We start from the raw sequence: 23,842 nt of genomic DNA, 5'->3' as shown, positions 1-23,842 counted from the left end.
TATAGTCTGTATTGCTGCAGATAGCCAGCTCAGATCCCAATGGGCTGTTTTGGTTGAAGCCATATTGATCCTTGTCTATTTTATTTCTGTGTATTTTCAACAGCAAAGCCTGTTGAGATAATTAAAATGCCAGCCTCCGCTAAAGCAATCAAGATTTCATATCAATCCGTTTAAAAATGAGCTTGCCTTTTATGGTCTATCATAAACACAATAAAAATATTTATGGCCTATAGGCAGCCCATACTGTAGAGTGGCATATGTCTTTGTGAAATTTAATTTTACACTGCAACTGAGTCTATTTTCAAGTTGCACAAAATACCATATGAGATTCCACACACTAGATGTGGCAGCATTAGAACTATACTTTCTTTCTGAGACACTGTGGTGCCATCTAGTGGGTTCATTATGCTAATAACATTTGACAGCTAAAATGTATTCTCCTTTTCAGCTGGTTTGTGAATCGAGATATTTCATAAAAAAACATTAGAAATCCAGCAACATTTTTTTTTTTTTACCCAATATAATTTTTTATTTTATTTTACACAGTGATCAGCTACAAACAGGTAGGTTAACCTCAGCAGACTCCAATAACACAGTGTTATGTTACAACAGTGTTTATCCACACAGTCAGGAAGTCTAATCATGGCCAATCTGGTTCTAACGAGTATGACCATGAATGGAAGAAGGGAGGTACTGTCTGTAGCAACAGCTGATTTTAATTTTTTTTAACCAAACTGTATAGGAATCTGAGGCTATTTCAGTGTAGATGACTTTGCTTAATTCAATCATTTATGGTTAATTCAAGTCATTAAAGACCATTTCCTTTTCTCACACAGCCAACGTGCTTATAGCTGGTACAGACTTTCATGGCTTATAACAACAAATGGAAGTTACACCTTTTTGACGATTCGACAAATAGGCAGGACAGAAAACATGTCTCCCAATCACACATCAATACGCATGCAGACACGTGCACACACAGAGAAATAAGGGCACGTACAGACTTACATGCATGTGCTCAGGCACACACGCTTTATCAACATTTTTCAAAATCTTTTTTCCCCTTTTTCCTTTCTTCTCTCTTTATCTCTTGGTTCTTAATCCTGAAAAGGTGTAAATGTATGGTTGCTCTCTGCTTCAAAGATTTGTTATTTACTCACAATAAAATACTCTTCATGTTAATATATATATATATATATATATATATATATATATATATATATATATATATATATATATATATATATATATATATATATTTTTTTTTTTTTTGAAATGATTACATGACGGAAATATCAAAAACAGTTATGAAAATGAGTTTGTCAATAAGGCATTTTGAACACAACCATTCATTGTCATAGCCAAGTTTCTTGAGTGGACCGCCGCCACGCTGCTGGAAAACACAAAACACACACACACACACACACACACACACACACACACACACACACACACACACACACACACACACACACACACACACACACACACACACACACACACACACACACACACACACACTTAACGGTGTTGGAGTGTTTCAAACAATAACTGATGACAAAATAACAAAATGTTTACCATTTCCGCCACATGGTCATCGATAAAGTGCTAAAATAAAATGATATGGCCTTGACGTGCCCCTAGTGAAAAATGAAATGCATGAATACTGTGAACTGTGAAGTAATTATGCTATGTTAGTCAAAAAGAGAATAATAAATAACACATATGAGCGTATTGCATAGCCAGAGCTGGCACAGTGCAGCAGGAACACTAAAAGCATCCGGAGCCGGCAGCAGGGCTGCAACAACACCTGCCTCAGCAGCCACCATTCACGGTGCCACTCAGCTGATTGTACCACGGGATTGGAATTAATTTCTCTGATTGATGTCAGTCAGATTGCCCAGGAATTGATATATTATAATTTTTATTTTTTTCATAATGTTTTTGATAGTTGTATGTTGGTCCGCGCGTATGCGCGTGTGCGTGAATGCATTGTTGAAATACTAATGCCGTGCAAAGCGTCTCTGTTGGCAAAGCAAGATCCCCACATGCAGCTTGGGCAGCCGGCATTCATTCCCATAGTGTCCTGGTGGCTTTGTTATTAAAACCTCACAGCGTCTGTATAGGGAGACAGCTTCCGGCTCCAGCCGTCACTGCTGCTGCTACTGCTTCCAGTTACTGAAAGAGCACAGAGACAAATAAAGAGGGAGAGAAAGAGAGGATAAGTAGGAGAAACACTAACAGGAAAAAAAAAAGGACAAAAAACAGTGAATTAATGGTTAATAATGAATGGACTGTACACTTACTGTCTCACTCTCCCCATCTGAGCCCCTTCTGGACACGGAGCCGTAGTGCAGAGGAGAGTACACCCAGCCCCGATCCTCCTGAGTCTGCTGTTATCCAATACGGCCACCAGAGGACAGCGGAGGAAGAGGAGAAAAATGAGAGGGGAGTTGGGGAAAGATACATTTTCAAAGACAAACGCCAGACACTGAATGGTTTAAAGCTACTCGTGCAATTTGGCATGTCGGGGGTACCAAGATGCATACTCTGTTCTCACGGTCAGTTTATGATTGCTCATTATTAATACTTAGAGAACAATTTGCTCAGGAAAATATAGAGTCTCTGAAGAAGGGATGATATAATCTAACTATTCTGGCTTGGGTCTTTTAAGTGAAATTTCACAAAAAAGACCCCAAAATCATATTTTGCAAAGATGGGACAGATGGGATCCTCAATACAAAGTCGGCGCAGTTTTGGTTATTTTACAAACAGTAGTCTTTATTTATATTTTTGCTTTGCCTTTTCTCAATGGTTTGAAGAGGGCTGGGCTAAACCGAAAATAGGTGATGTCCCTCACTTCTGTGCGTTAATTCAAGTTTATGAACATTTTAAATTAAAATCTGATATCTTATGGGTGTTTGCTTATGTCGCCCATCTGACCAAACCACACCCACACAGTCCCGATGAAGCAGATAAGTTTTGACGGTAAAACCCAACAGGCGATTTCCAATGTCAGAAAGGGAGATTTCACTCTAGCCGAGCACCGACAACACTGACCAGCTCCTCTGTGCTACCGGAGTGTGCTACAGGGCGGAAGCTTAAGGGATCACTAAAAGCACAAAGCCAATACAAGCTACCTACAGGTCCAAGATTCAAACATTACCAGTACAGTTACATAAAGATGCATGCTCCATTTAAATGCACATAATGGCCCTTCAGAAGCTGCAGATATTATGCAATGTATTATTTTTTATTGCAGACTTTAGACCTAAATAAGCCATGTGAAATACACCGTAGCTTTACTTTTAAGTACTTCTGAAGATCCGTAAGCAGCTGTGCTTGTGACAGTCCCAATGGAACTGCAATGCGATGGCACGTGGAACATATGACTCTAACTACTTAGGTGGTGACTTACATTGTAACTTGAGCTAGAGTTTAGCTTGCGACGGCCAAGAACTGGAGAGTACACCCAATATCTGCCATCTGCATACTGATGGATAGATGGACACACAGACGCAGATGAACACACAAATGTATATTATGTGTGCACGGGAAAATAAAGGGAATTGAATGAATTATTACACAATTGAGGTAGAAGGATGAGGGAAGATGTGAGATGAGAGAAGATATGACCAACGAGAGAAAGGAGAGAAAGTGGAAAATTGAGAATGAATGCTATAATGTCAAAAATATTCAAAGAAAGAGAGAATTATGGAGAGCTGTGCATGACACTGACAGGACGAATGAATGCAGATGGACAGATATAAATACATCATGCTGTGCAGTAGAGACAACCCCACTGTTTTGCTAATACATTACATTCAAAAGCATGAACTGTGATTGGTGGCAGCCTCTTGCTTTGGAAAAAAGCATTTTGGACAGCGTGAGCAACTCCGTAGTACGTGCACACTGCAACACACACACACACTCCCCCTCCCACCCCCCTCACCATCATAACTCTACCACGCTGTCCTGACTGGGCCACTGCAAGAGACCCAGTAGATCCAAGACAAACAGGAGAAGAAAAATGATCTTTACTCGGTGGAAGAGGGCGGACAACAAATCAACGCCGAAGAGTGTTCTGAGCGTTCTATAAGAATGTGTATTGATACGTTATATCCAGTTAAAATCAGTTTCCATTGTTAAACAAAAAGCCTCTTAAAAACAGATGAGAGTTGTAGGTCTTATTTTGTCTGTTTTCTAAACTCATGACAGTTTCAGCTCATTTTGTTTGGTTTACTTATCAAAGGCAGGGTTGGTAACTATTTCCAAGATACATTTTTTTCTATATTGTTTGAAATGGTCTTTACACCAAGACAGCAATAAATAACTTATGGGCTCCTAAAAAGGAGTGAAAAAGATCCATCATGTGCAGCTGCTGTAATCCTGAAAAAAGGCACACCAATCACTGGCTCACGGTCCGCTTGGAAAGAACCAATGAGATGCCTCCTCGCCACGCTGCGCGTACTCTACCCTCCCGTGTACGAGCCTGATCTCAGTGCGCGTCGTCGCTGCATTGCTAACAGTAGTCATGTTAGTTTTGAACAGTCGGTATGAGAATATTAGCTGTTTGATAACCGCTGAGTGAGACGGGAGGTAAAACCGCGCTCCTTTCTCCGCTCTGCTCTGAAGCGGCGCCGCCGCCGTTCTTGTGCACGTCTGTGTGGGGGTCGGAGCCCCCAGGGTAGGGGGAGGGGTTAAACCGAGCACCGAGGAGAGCTTAGTCGCAAAGTCTAATATAATATCATTATATATTTTTAATACTTTCACCCAGGAAATGTGTTTCGTTCCTCGGGAGTGTTTTAATCAAAACCACAATCTTTTTCCCAAACCTGACTAGTTGTTTTGGTGCCTAAACTTAACTGTCGTCGCTGCATGATGCACACTTTTTCTCGGCTAAACGCCCTAGCTGTATCCCTTCTAGCCTCAACTCCGAGGAGATGCTAATTTGAAATCTTGCTAGCTGTTCAGCATTACCAACCCTGCCTTTAACTCCCTCAGCAAAAAAAAACACACAAAAACAAAGCATAAATACATAATAACGGGACTTACAAAGTAGATGTCAGACACCTGCACCTCCCCATCCAACGAGTTGTGGCTGCTGGACACAGACAGCTGATTGCACGACGGACGCGGCGCCTGCTGAGGCACCTGGGGGCTCGGAGGCTGGGAGGAGGGAGGGGTCGAGGGCAGATTGTGAGAGGAGGGAGGGCTGGAGGAGTGAGAAGTTGCGGGGCAGATGGGAGTAAATGCCGAGTCAGGTGGGAGGCTGGAGGTGTTTGTAGCTGAAGTGAGAAGCGTGGATTGGGCAGCCGAACAAGAGGTTGGAAGAGAAAGAGTGGGAGAGTGAGAAGGGACAGAGGAGGTGAGTGGTTTGGTGGATGGGCGGATGGATGAAGCAGGAGAGGAAGACGACTGGTCAGCTGATTGGGCAGCGGGGGAGGAAGTCACAAAGGAAGGAGGAAGGGTGGAGGAAGAATATGCCGAGGATGGACTAATACAGGCAGGGCTGGGTGAAGCAATGGCTTGGGGCTGACGATCAGGTGACACATGGCCGGGAGAGGAGCTTTCTGTCATCTCCGTGAGCTCTGTGCTCTGTGGGATTTTACTGTATGAGGACAAAGAACACTGTTAAAATGCTGTTACAAAACGCAGCAATGGACAACGTACAAGTATGGTATTGCTGTATACTAGGGCTGGGTTCAAATAACAGATTCTCCAATTAAAATCAATCTTTGTTTGATTGATCTGATATCAATTAATAAATTCCAGAAATCACTCTTTTAATAAATGCCTTTTCACCATGGATGTATGAGTAAAAAGTCCTTTAAAAAAACTTTTTGGGGCTCAATTCTTGATGTAAAAATATTTAAGAGTTGCTTCTTGCTTGTAGCCTACAGCGTAAGTTCTCTGACAATCTCTTATATATCCAAGAAGAATTAGTGTTGTAACTGAAAATTCCCTAGCCTAATTGATATTGAATCGGAAATGTAATCGAATCGGGACCTTGTGAATCGGAATCGACTCGATTTGGGAAATCATTGGAGATATCCAGCCATACTGTATACATGTGTACTGTACCTGAGCTCCACCTCCACTGTAATGGTGTCCTGCTTTTCCCCATGAACCTCAACTACCTCTCTCTGGGACCTGAAAGTACACAGGAAGACACAGGGTTTGATATCAGCACACACAGCTCATTGCTTTCACACAATATCCTCATCATACAGTAGATATACACCATTGCATATGCATGCAATTGTTCCCACCTGGCCACACTTGGAGAAAGCATTTGTCTCCTGTAGCGTGGGTGCTCCGGTGTATCGAAGGGGGTGGTGGGTAAGGAGTTGTTCGAGGAGAGCGTGGTGGCGATAGAAGCTGTCGTAGCATCTTCAAAGGAAGGAGGAGTGCATGGTGGCTCTCTCGCTGATATACACAATAAACCGAGAAATATAAAAAGAGATGTGAAATAAAAAACAGAATGGATTTGCTTTAACAAAGTCAGATATAATCAAATTAAATATATGAATGTGTGCTTGTAGCACAGGATCCTTAAACATTTGTTAAAGTTTACTGCCATCTAACTGTACAACACTACAGCTCAGCCAATTACCAGCCAACTATTAAGTACTGCACTCGAAGCTGTCCATGTGAGCAGTAAATAACGCATGATCCTACACCTAACATGCTTTTCTAAAGTCTCTGTCAATGAATATCTAGTCTTGATTTGTCAAAGTTTTACTTTTACATTGATTCTGTTGCCATTGCTCCTATACTGCTGCTGCACTTTTATTCCACCACAGGGATCAATAAAGGCTCACTTAGTTTTATTTAAAGAGAAAATAGAGCCCCTCAGCTGCAGACAATTGAAGCTAATAGTGTGCAAAGTTCAGAAAGACACAATGTAATGAGGGGAAACCGCCACTCACAAGTTCACTCTTTATTTTCTACTATTTTATTCAAGCAGCAACACCTCACTAACTTTGATGAGTATGCATGTATGTGCAAGTGAAGTATATATGTTATACGCAAGTATGCATGTATGCGCAAGTGAAGTAAATATGTATGTGCAAGTGAAGTATAAATGTATGCACAACTGAAGTATGCATGTACAGTATGTGCAAGTGGTTAGTACCAGTATCTATGTATGTGCAAATAAAGTATATAACGTGCAAGTAAAGTATGTATGTATGTGCAAGTGAAGCATTTAGTTCTGGCCTAGGCTGCTTCTAATAACAGACCCTACAGAAATATAACTACAGGTCTGCAACAACTGTGACTGGTCCGCTTCGCTGGGCTTGGTGGCGTCGCATTTCCCTCTACTCATTTCTAGGCTTTCCTTCTCCGTGAACAACTTGAAATCAAGGCGAGGGCTAACGTTTCCTGCTACAGATTTCCGACCGTCGGAAAGCATAAGGGAAAACATTTTGTTTCTCCGTCTCCGCTGCTGGAGTCGGTACTCGCCCCGAAGTTAAATTCCCGTCACTCTCTCATTCGCTCTATCTCTCTCTCTCTCTCTCTCACACACACACACACACACACACACACACACACACACACAGAAAGAGATACACTAGAGCAACGCAGACACAACAGTGCACAAGTATAAATCCTTGCTACGGCGTAGGCCACTTATGCCGGCTACGGCGTAGGCTCTGCGTAGAGTCTACGTACAACCATAAATCAGCCTTTAGAGTTTACAAGAAGTGAACTACCGTTGTCCTCAAACATGGGGAAGCTGCGAGCTCCTCGTAGGTTCTCCAAGTTGTCCAGGTTTTCCTGCTTCTCATCAGTGAGTGAGGGACGCTGGCCAGCTGAGCCCGTTCCAGCACTGGACTTGGACATGAGAGCCCCTCGTCCTCTCTTAGATGGAGACGATCGCAATGCTGTGAAATCAGGGGAGAGTTTACGTGTACTCTCACTGCAAAAAGTAAAACATCACAATCACTAAATACGGATGAAAACAAAATTGCTGTCATCAAACGTGACACACTGCAGGAGTGTGTGGCTCATGCATGTTTGCAAACTCACAGCTGCTCTTCTTGAAGACGATGGTGCTGCAGAATTTGTAGAACCTCTCAGCATAGAAACTAGGCCTGTGAACCGACACGGTGTCCTGTGGGACAATTGAAAAAAGAGACAGCGACAGCGCAATTTTAATGATGTTGAACTTTTCATACATAATGTTAATCAGGGTGCCTAATCTATTGCATACAAGACAGACATAGTGACAAAATAAGGCAAAAAAATAAAAGGTGTTTGTTTTGCTTGGATACGGACATGACATCACATTACATAAAAGTTATGTGAAAGCTACTCACCCCGTCATGGATGAGGGACTTCCAAGAGTGCTCCAGTTTCTTGATCATTCTGTCAGACAAGATAACTGAATTATTTAGTTAAACTCATTCCGTGACTTACTGTGGTTACCTGGCAACTCTGAATCCGAGGCTTCAATCCCACTTGCAATGCTGATGTGAACTTTAAGATCCTTTTTAAAACACTGGATTTTATTCTAGGCACCACACACATTTCTAATATCCACACTTGTCCTGACAATAGCTGTTGTATCCTCCATTAGTATTTGATTAAAAACAGTGTGACAAGTCTGGGATTGCTTTTTCTCTAATATTCCTTGCAGACACACAATGCCTGGATTACTGTCAGCCAAAACCTAATCATTTCCTGACTTTACAGCCCGAGAAAAATCCTTGTAATTTAATGTGTCCTGAAGTGTCTGATGAAAGGAAGACTGAAATTGACAAGTGCAACCTCTACGCAGTACATCAGACTGAGCAGGCAGTAGAGGTTAAGAGTAATATGTAGGGCACTTTAAACACCAACGTATCATCAAGTTAACTTTGATACTTTGGATTCATAACCATGAAAATATGATAAAAACTCTTTCTGGGATGTATGCAAAAGTGTGTGTAGTGGGAATTATGTCTAAAATAAGGTCTGTCAAATCTGACTCCAATTTATTAATTCCCACACCTTCTTAAATCAGACTTAAAGGGGTGATAGAATGCAAAACCGATTTTGCCTTGTCATAGTTGAAAAACGACAGTTGGAGGGTAAATAGGACATACATAGAACCTCAAAATCCCGTTGACACCTCTTTCCTCTGCAAATCTCACAATTTGAAACTGCCTCTGAAAACGGGCGAATCTGAACAAAGCTAAAAGTTGACGTCAACTTCTCAACTCCTTCTCATTTGGCTCTACCTTCTATCTTTGTTAGGCCCCAAAATTTACATAGGCCACTAACTGATCTGAGGTCAGTCTTCTAAATCTCAGAAATTTTATACATTGTTCATCTGCTGTTGCATTACTAAATTTACTTCTGAGACTTTTTTATGTGAGAAAGGCAGGGGGGCATAGAGGGGAACGTGTGTGTGTGCGTGCGTGTGCGTGCGTGTGCGTGCGTGCTAAGCTCAACCAATCAGCGTGCAGCTCATCGAAATATTCATGAGCAGAAAGCAGAAAAGCTCTTGTTTCAGTCCAGTCCCATTTAACAGGGTAGCATTAGGGCCAAAAAAAAAAAAAAAAACACAGCAAAAAAGTCATTTTCAGCCATACCAATGTTACATACCCTATTAGGAGACCTTAAGGAACAGCGTAAAATACCCTATACAACCATTCTATCACCCCTTTAAGTTTACCAGAACACAGGGATCAGTCTGAGACGAAGAGTTCAGTTAAGCAAAGTTTACTGAGTCCAGCATAAGAGTTACAACACAGCTGTGGGTTCACAAACAGAGACTAAGTTTCCCTAGCAACAGACACTCTTTTGCAACACAATGAAATTTTAACTGTCAGCTACTTTTATTCTACATGTGTCAGGCCCCTTTACCCTGTTTCCACCGACCTCCAAAAAGGAGACACACCTGGAACTAAACATCCCCTTATCATGCCGCAGCCTAGACTCCGTAAATCTGTAGAGACACAGAGCTAAACTACTCCTCTGCCTGAGACAGGTTATGACCTACTGCTGTTATGTTGGACACTGACCTAAATGAGATATGAGATCGGGGTACCACTGTCTCAATAGTATGCGTTCATAAGCTGGAAATTCCACCACAGTTTGTGTGTCTTTTTAAATTAAAACCACGTTTTGTGAATCCTGCTGCTTAGTGTTGTATGGAGGATGTTGCAACTTGTGCCCCACGACCCAGTTTAGTCATCAGTTTGACTGAAGAATATAACATGTTGGAAGTGTTTGAAAGACATCTGACATTATGGGGAACTCTGAAAGCTCCGTTTATCTGTTTATGCTGGAAGGACAGCAGCATTTTCTGTTTGGAGTTGAAAAGCAGCCTATACCTGGAAAATCTGGGCTAATGGGACCTAGTTTGAAATGTTATGTCGACGGTGAACCAACGGACTGCAGTTGGTTTGGTTGTTTTTCGTGAATGTTAATCAAATATTTCAATATTTTATGCATTCAATTACATATATTACATGCAGTGGTGAAAGAAGTATTCAGATCCTTTACCTAAATAAAAGTACTAATACCACACTGTGAAAATACTCTGTTACAAGTAAAAGTCCTGCATTGAGAATGTTAAGTAAAAGTATCATCAGGAAAATGTACTTAAAGTAAAAGTAAAAAGTATTCAATGCAGTAAAATCCTCACATTTTAGAAACTGGAAACAATCAAAACAGTTCTGTCAATCAACTAAGTGTTTAATCATCTAATCATTTCAGCTGGGCTTGTAGGCCTGTATATTGTTGGTTAGTTACATTTATAATAAAACATCAGATTGTATAAACTGTGTGTGTTTGTGTGCAAAAATCTTAATGTGTAAAGTAACTAAAGCTGTCGGATGAATATAGTTGAGTAAAAAGTACAATATTTCTCTCTGAAGTGTAGCGAAGTAGAACGTGGCATGAAAAGAAAAGTACAAGTAAAGTACAAGTACCTCAAATCTGTACTTAAGTGCAGTGCTTGAGTAAATGTACTTAGTTACATCCCACCACTAATTACATGGAACCTTTAACTTACAAATGTTGTGTTGCCTACCTGTAGGACTGCAGGATGTCAATGATTCCAATAAACAGCAGGAGGCGCTCTCCTTTATTACTCACAGCTGGAATACCACCCATCCTACAGACAGACAGGAGAACATTACCATCATTTGGAAATGTTATGTGATGATAAGCAGGCGATACAACATTGAAATGTTATATATATATATATATATATATATATATATATATATACTTCTGAGACTTTTTTTCAGCAGCTTGGGATAGAGATGCAAAGCAAAAATCCCAAGCAAAAAAAACATTCTCCTCAATTCTGCAGATTTTCATTCTGGATCTCTGCTGAAAAAACTGTCTGCAGATTGCGTTTGGGTCCGCTGATAAGGGCCGTACACATTATAAAATGGTGACTTACGTGTCATCATGGTCCAGTGTGTCCCTGCATGTGGAGCCTCCCTGTATAGACTCCATGGCTGTGGAATATAAGGCTCTCTGAGCGGCGCGTCTCTTTTCATCCCCACCTCCTGCAGGCGAGCCCTGAGACTGGTGCTCCCGCTGTGCCTGGGTCTTGTTGTGGACCCCGAGCAGCAAACTGTAGTCCATAATCTTAAAACTTTCCAGAACCTGACGTGAAACACATGATATTTCAAAATGATATAGTATAATATTTCCCAAGCTTCTGAACAAATGTAAAAACCTTTATTTATGGACGTATGGATTTGATTTTGAAGCCTGTGGCATGGCAACAGTTACATAGCTAATGTGTTGTTGGCTGTGCTGCTTTGTAAAAAATAAAATGCCCAGTGTTTATATATTTTTGGAAAATACTGTTCATCCATCCCCCCCATTTCTCACCAGACAGTCTCTCTGCAGAGTTTTGACCAGAGCGCTGTATGTGTCGTGGTCCATAGTGAGGCCTTCAGGGAGGTCATTCAGAAAGTCCAGGTCTTTAAAAGTGGGTTTGGACTTCTCTCGTTCCTTCTTGGATGCGCGCCTCTTGTAGGTAGAGCCCTTCAGATCAAACTTGAGGTGCATGCGTACGGAGCGTGGTAAAATATTGTTCATCACGACAACTCTGATGTTCTTGCCCCCACACTGGACGCAGTAGAGGCCAAAAAACTTTGGCAGCAAAGTCCGCGGGTTCTGGTTCAAGTTCTGGATGGGGGGGGGAGAGGGGTTCCACGCAGCAGGCATAGGGAAAGACACAGGGAGAATTAAATTAAGAAGGCATGTACTGTAGCTTCATGTGTTTCCACTAAGGATGCAACGGTAAGACAATTTAACCTCACGGTTATAGTGACCAAAATGATCACGGTTTTCAGTATTATCGCGATATTTAAAAAAATGTGTTCAATATGTTCAGAAAGCACTGATAGACCTACACAAGCTGATATAGTTTCAAAAACGGTTTATTATATTACAAAAAGATAGGCAAAACCTTATCAAAAGTGCAACTTTTAACATCAAAGCAACAAGGGTTCAGCATGTAAACAGCTTATTTGTCAGAAACATTTCCAGTAGTGCAGGTTAAAATTACACAAATCCAAACATTCATGCTAAGACATAAAGAACAATATGTAAACAAATCAAAGAAACACCACTAATTAGAGTCGGATGAAGCTGGGAAGGATTAAACTCACGGTTTCCACACCGTGGTAATCCACCGTGATAATAATGATATTTTAAAAGGAAAACGGTAACTGTTATCGTCAACATTTTTATTGTGGTCTACCGTTACACCGGTAATCGTTACATCCCTAGTTTCCACCCTAGTACCATGCACCTGCCAGACACAGGCCTCAGCGTGCGTCGCCACTGGTTGCATGCTTACCCTATGAAGAAGTACTTAGCCCGGGTCTCGGTCAGGGTACAACCTCTCTACGTACTTACAGTATATCTATTACAAAGGCACCTTCTGGCGTCACTGCTGACCGCTTAAGAGGATAAAGATGACAAGAAGTTTCAGGTGCTGCGTTGCTCTTAAGCATACACACACGTAATGTACACACACACACACACACACACACCCCACGAGCACATACCCAAATCGCTAAATAGACACAGTATTACAAAGCCTGTGGCAAGGTTTAAATTTTCCAATTCCTTTTTTTTTTTTTTTTTTTTTTTGAATTCTTCATACTAAATACTAGTATACAAGTTGCAGTATGTCAAGTGTTCATTAAACAAAACGTGTCTATACTACATAATAGGGATGTAACGATGCATCATAAATCGGTTAAACATCAATGTAAATGTGTAAAGATTACAACTGATTGAGGTTATAATAACAAAAATGACTCAGCATGCAATTACATTTTTTTTTCCTATTTTAATGTGAGATTTCTTTTTTTAAATCTAATTATTTTTTATTTTCTTTATTTTTTCTTTATTTTTTTTTAATCAAATATAATCTCAGTTGAAGCTTTGATAAGAGGAGACATCCGTTGTTCTGCGGAGTTTATTTAAATGAATAATTTTTCATTTTGTCATTTACCTGCAGCTCGTTCTGTTAAAGAAATCGTGAGAAAAACGGTATTGTGAACTTAATATCTTGAATCGTATCGAAACGTGGGTTGAGTGTATCATAACAAAGGCTGAGCAATTTTATCGATTCTGCGATATAAATCGATATTTTTTCCCCCAAGAAAGTATCGATTTTTATGCCGTGAGTATCGATACATAAGTCCCATTCAAATCCCCCGCGTTTACCCCCGTTCACGTTGCAGGAAGAGCGATTTGGTCAGCCAGCCGCTAGTGTCGGCGTCGATTTCGGTGGGGACGGTGGGTACGCGTCCCCACCACATTTCGTCATGAGTCATTTTGTACCCACCACTTTTTTTTTAAAACCTCAAACTCAATTTAATTAAAAAAATAAAGTTAATATAGGCCTATAATTCGTGATCGACAGATACCAACAAATCCACAAAAAGCTCGATCCCCACAGGACAGGACAGACAGCCGCTGCTGCGGACCTTATAGGACGCTTAATGTCATATAACTTCCATAATAATAGGACTTTCGGTTAGATTTTTTTGACAGTTTTCAGTGGTTATGATGAGCAATATGAGAGAGAAATTTGGTGATCATTGATTGTTGTTTAGGTTGTCCTGCTACATTCAACCACGTTAAGCTTTTTCCTTATAGGCTCTAATGAAGCAGAAACGCTTATCAGATCACGTCCATAATAATAATAATAATAATAATAATAATAGGACTTTTTCCATTTAACGGGCGAGAGAGGAACAAGAGTAATTAGGAGCATCTTCAGCCAGAGAGGACATTATTTCTTCAGCTTCTTCTTGCGTTGTCACCCCGGTTGGACGTGGGGCTGGCAGCAGGTGAATTGGTCGTGCTATTAACGTCATCGCTACACTATTTCTTAGTAAAAACCGAAATGAATTAAACAGCCTTGTTTTCTTTTTACCATGGCTATATGACGCTTACTGCAGAATGGATTTCAAGGACTTTGCGTGCCGATTAATGGCCTCCAATGTTTATATTTTTTCTGCAAATCTTTAAATTAACAACATGTCCTAAACATGAATTGAATTTGCACCGCAGCGCCGCCACGCCTTGATGCTTGCGTAGTTCGCACCCTGCATTAAACCACGTTAAGCGTTTTAAAATGCCTGTGTAATGGTTGAAAACTTAAGGCTTCTTCTTCTTAAAACGTGTCAGACATCACCACATTTTTGAATATATTTTTAATAATTTACATTAGTAATCTACAGGACAGCGTCTTTCAAAACATGACCTGCGCAAAAGAGAAAAAAAAAACATGAATATCATTGTACCCAGCACTTCTGGAAATGCACTTCCAAATGTGTCTCTGTCCCCAGCACATTCCAAACCAAACTGACGCCCATGCGCTTCAGCGTCTTTGACAGTGACATGTTTACCTGACAACAGCCTTTCTTTCTGCAAGCATTTTCCACCAATCAGGTTGCTGCATACTACAATAATGTTTCCATAATCACAGACTTTAACCATCCCTCCTCAGTGAACTGCCTCCTAGTCTGAGTCTTTTTCTAGTTAAAGAGCCAGTTATCATTATGGAGTTTCCATGTTTTTTAGGAGTTTGCTCACACTAATACATGTTAAAAAATGGTAGCATTAATTCAGTAAGAAAGTGAAAATTTCGAACAAGAATAGGCGTATTAGTTATAAATTCATTTTATTTTCTTTATTTGAAAGTTCGGCCGCCAGAGTGCTTAGAAAAATTCTGAAAAAAATGTAGTTGATGATCCCTGCTGTAGACTCTCTGTCCAGTCAGAGACATATATTGTGTAATTGATGTTTTCAGTTCAATTAATTAAATCCAAGTAAATGGAACACTCACAAGATGTCACCAAAATCACTCGGTCCCCTTTAAATCTTTCAGAAAATGATGTAAGTGTATCGAAATAAATCGAATCGAATCGTTGGCTGAATATCATGATATATATCGTATCGTGAGCTGAATATCGTGTATCGTATCGTATCGTGAGATTAGTGTATCGCTACAGCCCTAATCGTAACATCCCTACTACATACTGAATTGTACACACTAATGGTGTAATATATCATAATATTCATTTAAAAACTGAGAAGATACTAACAATTTGGAAACGGCTATTGAATTGATTCTGATGAGGGAGATGCTCGGTTTGACTTACCATGTAGTATCCAGGAAGGAGTTTCTGTAGAAACTCTGCCTCTTTGTGCTGAACAGTTTTGATGATGAACTCGTCATCGCAGGTCACATAGAATATGGAGCCACTAGCTCCTGGATTTGTCAACTCGATCAGTGGCTCATTACAGAGAGAATACTGGACAGAACACAGACACAGAGCGACAAAATAATAATAATAATAATAATAATAATAATAATGTAAACCTCAAGTCTGACACTGACCCACAATCTCTGAAAAGACTGCTTGCAACGTACAACAGCCATTAAAGCAGACTTTTTTCCATGTTACGCTTACTCTGCCAGTTTTAAAGGAACAGGCTGTCCATCTGGTAAAGGTCTGAACACGTCATTTTATGGGAGACGTTTTCTTTCACGCAGAGTTTGTAATTTCATCCTAACTTGAACACTTCATGGGCACTGCAGGGTTGCGTAGCACTGTTGATGTTGGATCCAACAGAGTTTTCAAACAGACGACCAAAAGACTAATACATCTACCCACTCACGTGGCATTGCTCACCAGCAGCGAAAAGACAACTTGGTTTTAAAGTGCAAGTGTATATACACATTCACTATTGAGTACAAAAAGGCGTTATGGGTGTGGGTGCGAAGAATATCTCGAGAAGTGAACTGTACATTAGGACACTAAGTTCAGTCAGTTACTCACTTAACTGTGGAAATGTTACTTTCACCCACTTCTTGCTGGTACTGAGTACAATGTGCACTAGCAGGATTTATGCCAAACGGAGGCAAACCATGTTAAAGTGCACACGTAGCAGCTCAGCAATAGCATTAGTGGGCTTCAATATACACTGAATATCTTACAGTGATGTGGAGCCAATTAAGACCTATCTCCACAGCGCTGTGTCAGCACTGCAGTAAGGTCTGGCTACACTGTTTTTCTATTCTAGGATGGGGGGGGGGCTTGTTTGTATTTCTTTAAACCAATCACAGCCATCCTGGGCGGCGCTAAGCCCTCATAGCAGAGATAGCGAGAGGGGAGTGACATCCGTCATGTGTGAGAGCGCAGGATGTCAAACTTTATCCCGGCATCGTACATCTGTTGATCCAGACTAAGAAGTGAGAGAAAGTGCCCATAGCTTGTAGTTCATTTAACAAGTAACTCAATGTTTAAAGGCTTAGTCAACACAATGGGATTATACCGGTACTCCACCCCTCCACCACCAACACTAACACAAACTCTGACTCTCTGACTGTCTGCTGCTACTACTTGGGAGTTTAAAAAAGGAAAGCTTTAGTCTGCTGATCTTCCACTGGCACAGGTAGAATGTCATCTTAAATGTGCAGCGCATATGTGGGTGGTAGTGTCTGTGTGTATATATACAGTATGTGCATACAAAATATGTGAGGGCATGTGCAACTTGTTTTGTGTTTACGTGTACAGAGTTTTCTTTTTATGTGTGTGGCCCTTTAATGTTTATCCTCAGAGCGGTATGGTCTGTTGTGGCAGGGAGCAGGTTTTCTTTCATAACTCCACTTACCTAGCCTGGTTGACACCAGACCCTTCTCAGTTGTAGTGGGTCTGGGAAAGGTTCATTGACAGTTCGTTTCCGTCACCAACGGATGCCACTCAAATGCCTCTGGGCGCAATTGGATAGTCCTTCAACCAATCAGACCAACGATCCGGGTGACGCTGTGCTTTGGTAGCCGTCATGTTGAATTTAAACAAAAAGCTGCTCGCCGTCACTGCGCTATCGTCGACGCGTGAAGCCGGTTATGGTTGCGTTTGGTGTAAAGCCCGCCTCGGCGGTTGTGATTGGTGCCTCGATTTTGTGGACATTGGAAATGGGCTTGAATGGGCTCTTGGCCAGACTGACTTGCAGAGCAAATCTAAAATGCAACGCAATTTTGTAATTTTCTCAATTTCTGATCCTCGGAATAAAAAACAGAAAATTGGAAAAACAGGTTAAAGATCCAATTTTTTAATTTGTCAAGGTGGAAAAAAATAATGGAAAAATGTGATATTTGAACCCATTTTTCGGTTTTTCCAAATGTCCGTTTGTGCTTAGAAAATTGAACTGATAAGCGTTACACTGACCGTATGGCTCTAGTCCAACTAATATTATGAACTGGCAGGTGTTCCAATAATATGGTCGTTAGTTAGGTGCTCTGAGGCAAATAATTATGCTTGATGTGTAAATGTTCACTTCACTGCCGACACTCGGTGTAACTGGAAACATTTCACTTGGACAGCATTTGACGAGACATCCAAATGCTGTTGATGCGACACCAGTCACCAGAGAAAAGAAATATCTCACCAGGTAGTCATCTGGTCGGATCCCAAACAGCTCTCGGAAGTAGCGGAAGGCCACGGGGGCGTAGGTTTTAAACCTAAAGTCTGGGTAGTGGTGGGCTGGAGTGAGGTTACTGCCTTCCCTGTATGGAGCAAGACGGGACCAAGAGAAGAGAGTAAAAGAGGATAAGAGGTTATATCGGATCCTTGCCACAAACGTGCACAGGAACACACCTCCGCTCATACAAACGCACCGGGGGAAGAAGATGCTTTCCACCACGTAAAAGTCCTGCATCAGCACATCTCTCTCAGGCTTGGAGCTGAGGTTGCCAACAGTGTATCCGATACCCAGTTGGATAGACCCTTGCAAGGCAGAGGAGGTGGTCTGGAGGCGGAGAACAAAGAAAAGAACAACCGAGTGAGGTGTGGGAGGTAGCGACGTGGTTACCGTAGCCGATGAAATCGTGACGCCAAGCAAACCTACAAACGGCATTTAAGACAGTATTTGAAGATAAAGACAAAGAGAGTGACAGAAGAAGAGGGAAATCTACCTTCTTGTAGGTTGTCTCTCCGGAGGCATCTACCCTTCTGTGGCCGATCTTTTTCTCATGGGCTGGGCCTGCTCCGAATGGGGACGGCATCTGTCACAAGGAAAGGAAAGGGGAAATGCAATCGTATACGTAATAGATATAGTAGGTACTGCATATATTGCATATTGTCCAATCAGAAGTGTGGAATTGAGCCATGCAGGAAAACAAAACAGACTAAAGAAGGGAAAGAGAAGGTGAAAGCAAGTAGCCTCTCACCTCTGTTACCTGAGCCTTCTTGGCTGAATCTGTGGAGAGAGACAGAGAGAGAAGGTGCAGGAGGAATAGGTTGACAAATGTCCACATCGGTACATTATTTAGCATGATTTAACTGTGGAATTAGACTCACACTGGGTTTGGTGATTGTTACCCAGATATATGTAAGCCATCATAATGACATATAGCACAGCAAACAGGAAAGAAGTTGGTGAGATTATTTTATTAACATCCAGATCCACATCCCCCCAGCTGAGGCTAGTCATTGTTTATTAAATAGTGAAAATGCATAATATATTTATTCCACCAGACACAGCTAAAAGCTAATTTGGCAACTCGCATACAAATTTAACATCCACCTTGTTCCAAATAAATTTCACTCACCAGCAGAGGAGTTCAGTGCCTACAGGTTACCAATTGTTTTGCCAATCCAGAAAGACATGCAGCAAAAATCCTGGCTAAACCAAACGCTGACATTCAGTAGTCAGGCCACGGCAGAGTGCAGTTTTCTATTCCTGGATCAGGGAGATTTGTCCAGAGAAGGTAAAAACTATTAGACTGACTTCCTCACTAATCTGATTGCTGCCACTGGCTAAGGTCTCCAGATCACATCGGCGGCCAATCAGACATGAGGATTAAAGAACCTTTCCCACTGACATAAAGGACGCGACCAGGCAGTGTGTGTATGTGTATGTGTGCATTAAAGAGGAAGAGATAGCAGGAAGGAAGTGAATGGGAAAAGAGACAGTTTATAGAACTTCAAAGTACTACAAATGACTTGGTTTACATCATCGTGCTAAATGTCAAGTCGTGTGAGGGTGAAGATTAAGAAAGTGCAGCTGACAGAGGCACGGATAATGAATCCTTAAGCCATGTTAAAGTACTGCACACACTGTAGCACAGTTTGCCATCGCTAAGTACAACAACAGTAACAGTATACAGGATAATACATAATAATGACTTGTTGGTGGGTCAGTACATGCAAACAAAATTAAGGATTATGCAATGTGAATTGTGAACTAATGATTATTTTCATTGTTGATTATGCCTAATCTGTTGATTATTTTCTCGATTATGCGTTTAGTTGTTTGGTCTATGAAAAGTCAGAAATGGTGAAAAATGTCCATCAGTGTTTCCCAAAGCCCAAGATGACATCCTCAAATGTCTTGTTTTGTCCACAACTCAAAGATATTCAGTTTAGGGCATACGACTTGCTGTGTTATACATACATCACTTTATGAGATCAGTCTGACTTACAGCTAGAGATGTTCCGATACCGATACCAGTATCGGTATCGGCTCAGATACTGCCTTAAACGCTGGTATCGGTATTGGGAAGTACTGGAGTTTATGCACCGATCCGATACCACGTAATAAAGCCCTAAAGAAAATCTACGTTAAAGTAGTTTATTTAGGTTCTTTTTCCGTTATAACTGAGTGCCAAACTGGAAAGTAAAAGAAAGTTCTGTGTTTGTTCATGTTTCACAAAGAGTTTAACCTGAGCCGGACCGACAGCAAAGATAGAAATCATATCACATCCATACAGGGATAGTAGTATACAGCTGTTAAAACATAATAAAATATATGACACACTGGTATCGGATCGGTACTCGGTATCATGACAATGCTAACATGCTGATGTGTAGCGGGTACAATGTGTACCATGTTCACCATCTTAGTTTAGCATGTTAGCATGCTAACACTTACTAATTAGCACTAAAGACAAAGCACATGGAAATGGAAATGGTATTGGTTTTGTGGGGAGGGGGGTGGGAGATAAATATATGTAGCCTAAATGTCATGGCATCCATCCAATGGTTGTTGAGACATTGCACTCACAACCACAAATGTGAACCACATGATGGCGCTAGAGGGAAAAGTCAGGGGATCACCAACGTCATAAGCATTCATCCTCTGGTAACCATGAATGTCAGGTACTGAATTTCATTTGTTTTTGACGCATGGAACAAACTAAAGGTCCAATGTGTGGGAATTTCTCCCATCTAGCATTGAGATCACATATCGCAATTAACTCTTTCGTGCCACGCAGTTCAAAGTACGTATTACAGCCACGGTAGCCTTCACGCTTTTTTCTGATGACGCCGGTCTCTTGCTCTTTTCAATATCCTTTTTCTTTTTCTGGTTGAAGAAGAAGGCTCCTGTTCCTGAAATTTGGATTTCGAATACGCGTGGTCCTCCACGTTTCCTCCTTAAACTTGCCGGGAAGCAACGATACCCATTAGCAGCATTAGCAGCAGCTGTGAGTTTATCGTGTGACTGCAAAAGGCGGAGCATTATGTCCTGTATGTCCCTTACCAGCTATTGTATTTCAAGATGGTGCATGAATATGGAGCGTCTACCCCAGTCAAGGGGGTAAGCTTCGCTTCAGAACGCGAACCTCCGATGGCGCCATTTTGTTGCTACAAAGCGATCACCTCTTTTTAGCATTACGTCACTTGACTGCGAATAACTTTACATCTGAAGCGTTTAAAGACTCTATTTGTCCATTGTTTATTTCTAAAGAAACACGACAATGTATAAAAGGCTCCATTACCTTGTACCTCATGTTATAGCTCCGTAGCAGACGTTTTTGTAAAAATAAGCTAACGATTGTGTCATAACAAAGTGACTTACTGTCGCACAGTAGCGGAATTACCATACAGTACAGGAGAAGCTCGCAGGCAGTTTAGGTTTAATTACTAATGTTAACTAGCATGTTAGTTAGCAATAATTAGCCTGTGCTTAGGTTATCTCCTTACATATACCTACGCTCTCCGTCTCTGTAAGATTGGAAATGATTGAGATTTCTTTTGGCACAGCTACCAGAAGACTTCCAACTTTCAGACACGTTGCTCACGTCACATTTACGTTGTCTGTCAGTTGGAGGCTGCGCAGTAAAGTAAGAGATCACCGGAAAAGTGCTTCTAATAGCCTTCACTGGTCTCCGTCCAGAGCAACGGGGTCTATTGGTCCATTTTATATATGTCAATGACCCCAGTTCATGAGAATGCAAATGTAAAATTTCAAGCCAATAGGAACACTTGGAATTTACGGTGGTAGTTAATACTCATGAAAAAGGACAAGTTTGTGAATGGGAAACAGAGATTTTGATAATGAATAACTAAAAACATTACACACTGGACATTTAAGAAATGGGGGAGACAATTGGACTAGACAAAATGTGCAAAAATAACATTTAAAATATGGTAACAAAATTCAGCACGTAGCTGCACAAACATAAATAGGTGGATCCTTATCATATCATTGATTTCTTTGTTTCTTGTGGGCCCTATCTTGTGACAGGACACACACGACTGGCTACACTTGTAACCTGCAGATTACCGCTGCTTCACAACCTGGCAGGCAGAACAATGAGGAGGAGTATCCAGGGACAGGCGTTCACACAAAGAATCTCTGTGGGATTAGGGTCAGGTCAGAATACTGTAATGTGCCACTGAGCTGCAAGCAACAAACAGGACTAAACGCACTGTAGCATTTTGGATTACTGTGTGAGAAATCTGTAAAATGGTTGGTTTTGAACACATTAGTGTTATTAAAAACACATTTACTGAAACCTCATTTAGATATTCTTGTAATGAAACATTTTAAGAGAAGTATGTTTTAAGGCCCATGTGTTTGTCATAGTAAAGAGGATTAGATCTCTCCCTCATCAGCTGAGAAAATGGCAGCCTGTTGCGGTGACATTAATGCGACAGTAAACAGAGGAGTAGATTCATGCCCTGAGGCTCTCCGCACACATGTATAATCTGGAGGATTTAATAATAATCATGTGTGCACAAACACCCGACGTAACTGCATAAACACGAGCGTGCATGTGCTAAGACGTGTTGGACCTCATAAAGATGATCATCACATGTGCTTTCTTCCATCAACATTTATACATAAATATCATAAAAGCGTCAAGCACGTTCAGTCGTATTTGTAGCCATGACATCCACAGCGATGCTTAAAATTGATACCCACTAGAGATTAGTGTGTGTGTTCATATGCTATAATTCCATATCAGGTTATGTAAAGCACTATTCAGATTAAGAAGAGGAAGCGAGAGATGGCAAGACTTATAAAGACACATGGAGGTTGAGGAGAGAAGCAAAATGACACCATCATGTGAAGTTGTCATACAAAGGTATAGCTCCTGTTGATGCTGTATATATATACACAACTGTATGTGTGTATTCCCTAACAGTAAATAGCTCCACACTCATTCAGGTAAGATCCAACTTTCATCTCTCTTTAACAGGTCTAGTGGGGGGCTGCGTGTGTACACACATCATCCCATAATGTGCACCTAGTGTTTGTGCCAGTCTGCAGTGAACCACTGGCACTATGGGCTATTGAGCAGCAGTGACTTGAATATTGACACTGTTATCTAACCAAGCAATGGATTATTCATGTCCACCGCTATAGTTTCCTCTAAGTAAAATTTTTCTGTATCTGCTTTGGTGGCAAAAATATATTTTTTTTCTTCTTCTGTGGTCTAGTCTTTTTCTGGCTCCATTCAGATATGACTAAACGGTAGGATGCTGCCCACTTATGTCCAACTTCTATCGCAGTTGTGCACCTGCCGTCAACGGTAGCGGGGTTTGAATGAGAGACCACCAAAAAAGATGGGGGCTATTTTGGCCTTTAATAAACGACTAACGCTGAATCAAAGACATACAAACCGGTTTCGCCCAGGTCAAGTTGTAGACAGAGGCCAGCGGTCGCTTCCTCACTCGTCCTCCCGTCATCCCCGGTTTCCGCAGTCCCCCCGTCCATCTCCGCCTCCCGACCCGGACGGTTCCCGACAACGACGCGAAGCAGTTATATCCTCTCTCAGTGAGAACAAGACGAGGCGGTGTGTGCTTCGAAACAACGCAGAAATTCTGTCATTTCACCTTCTTCGATATTTACTGCAACAATTAGGCTACATAACTCCGCAAATGTAGGTTTGTCACTGTTGTATGTTCAGGCAAACGATATACGCGGAGACGCGTTCAGGTTCCGAGCCAGCGGTGCTGATCATCTCTGCCGCCGCTGTTGTGCGTCATCATTCTCACGCAACGGCTGACACAGCATCATCTTACTAAGCTCAACATTATTGGAGAGGTATCGTATAACGTTCGCT

At 41.3% G+C, this 23,842-nt stretch overlaps 1 protein-coding gene across 3 annotated transcripts; it reads right to left on the bottom strand.

The window, feature by feature from the left end:
• Positions 1 to 1,548: 1,548 nt before the first annotated feature.
• On the bottom strand, positions 1,549 to 23,842 carry LOC114565378 (phosphatidylinositol 4-phosphate 5-kinase type-1 gamma). 3 transcript variants are annotated; one of them, XM_028593389.1, is made up of 18 exons: positions 23,400 to 23,842; positions 18,719 to 18,747; positions 18,464 to 18,553; positions 18,167 to 18,297; positions 17,938 to 18,055; positions 15,645 to 15,797; positions 11,845 to 12,144; positions 11,405 to 11,613; positions 11,027 to 11,110; positions 8,325 to 8,373; positions 8,035 to 8,119; positions 7,719 to 7,889; positions 6,273 to 6,429; positions 6,085 to 6,153; positions 5,056 to 5,611; positions 3,419 to 3,493; positions 2,307 to 2,393; positions 1,549 to 2,178 (listed from the first exon to the last, which is right to left on the bottom strand). In XM_028593389.1, exons 1-18 carry the CDS (start codon positions 23,491 to 23,493, stop codon positions 2,176 to 2,178), a joined length of 2,460 nt encoding a protein of 819 aa, XP_028449190.1. In that variant the 5' UTR covers positions 23,494 to 23,842; the 3' UTR covers positions 1,549 to 2,175. The 3 variants fall into 3 exon arrangements, with proteins under 3 accessions (XP_028449190.1, XP_028449192.1, XP_028449193.1); XM_028593391.1 differs by having other exon boundaries at positions 2,307 to 2,390; XM_028593392.1 differs by lacking the exon at positions 3,419 to 3,493.

This window comes from Perca flavescens, chromosome 12 (genome assembly GCF_004354835.1).
Source record: "Perca flavescens isolate YP-PL-M2 chromosome 12, PFLA_1.0, whole genome shotgun sequence".
Taxonomy (NCBI): Eukaryota; Metazoa; Chordata; class Actinopteri; order Perciformes; family Percidae; genus Perca; species Perca flavescens.
This window is presented reverse-complemented; position numbering and strand designations above follow the sequence as displayed.

Coding starts and splice junctions, on each gene's coding strand:
- LOC114565378 (XM_028593389.1), bottom strand. CDS start 23,493: ATGGACGGGGGGACTGCGGAAACCGGGGATGACGGGAGGACGAGTGAG. Junction 12,145..15,644: donor TCCTTCCTGGATACTACATG/GTAAGTCAAACC, acceptor CCCCCCATCCAG/AACTTGAACCAGAACCCGCG. Junction 6,154..6,272: donor CTTTCTCCAAGTGTGGCCAG/GTGGGAACAATT, acceptor GTGTACTTTCAG/GTCCCAGAGAGAGGTAGTTG.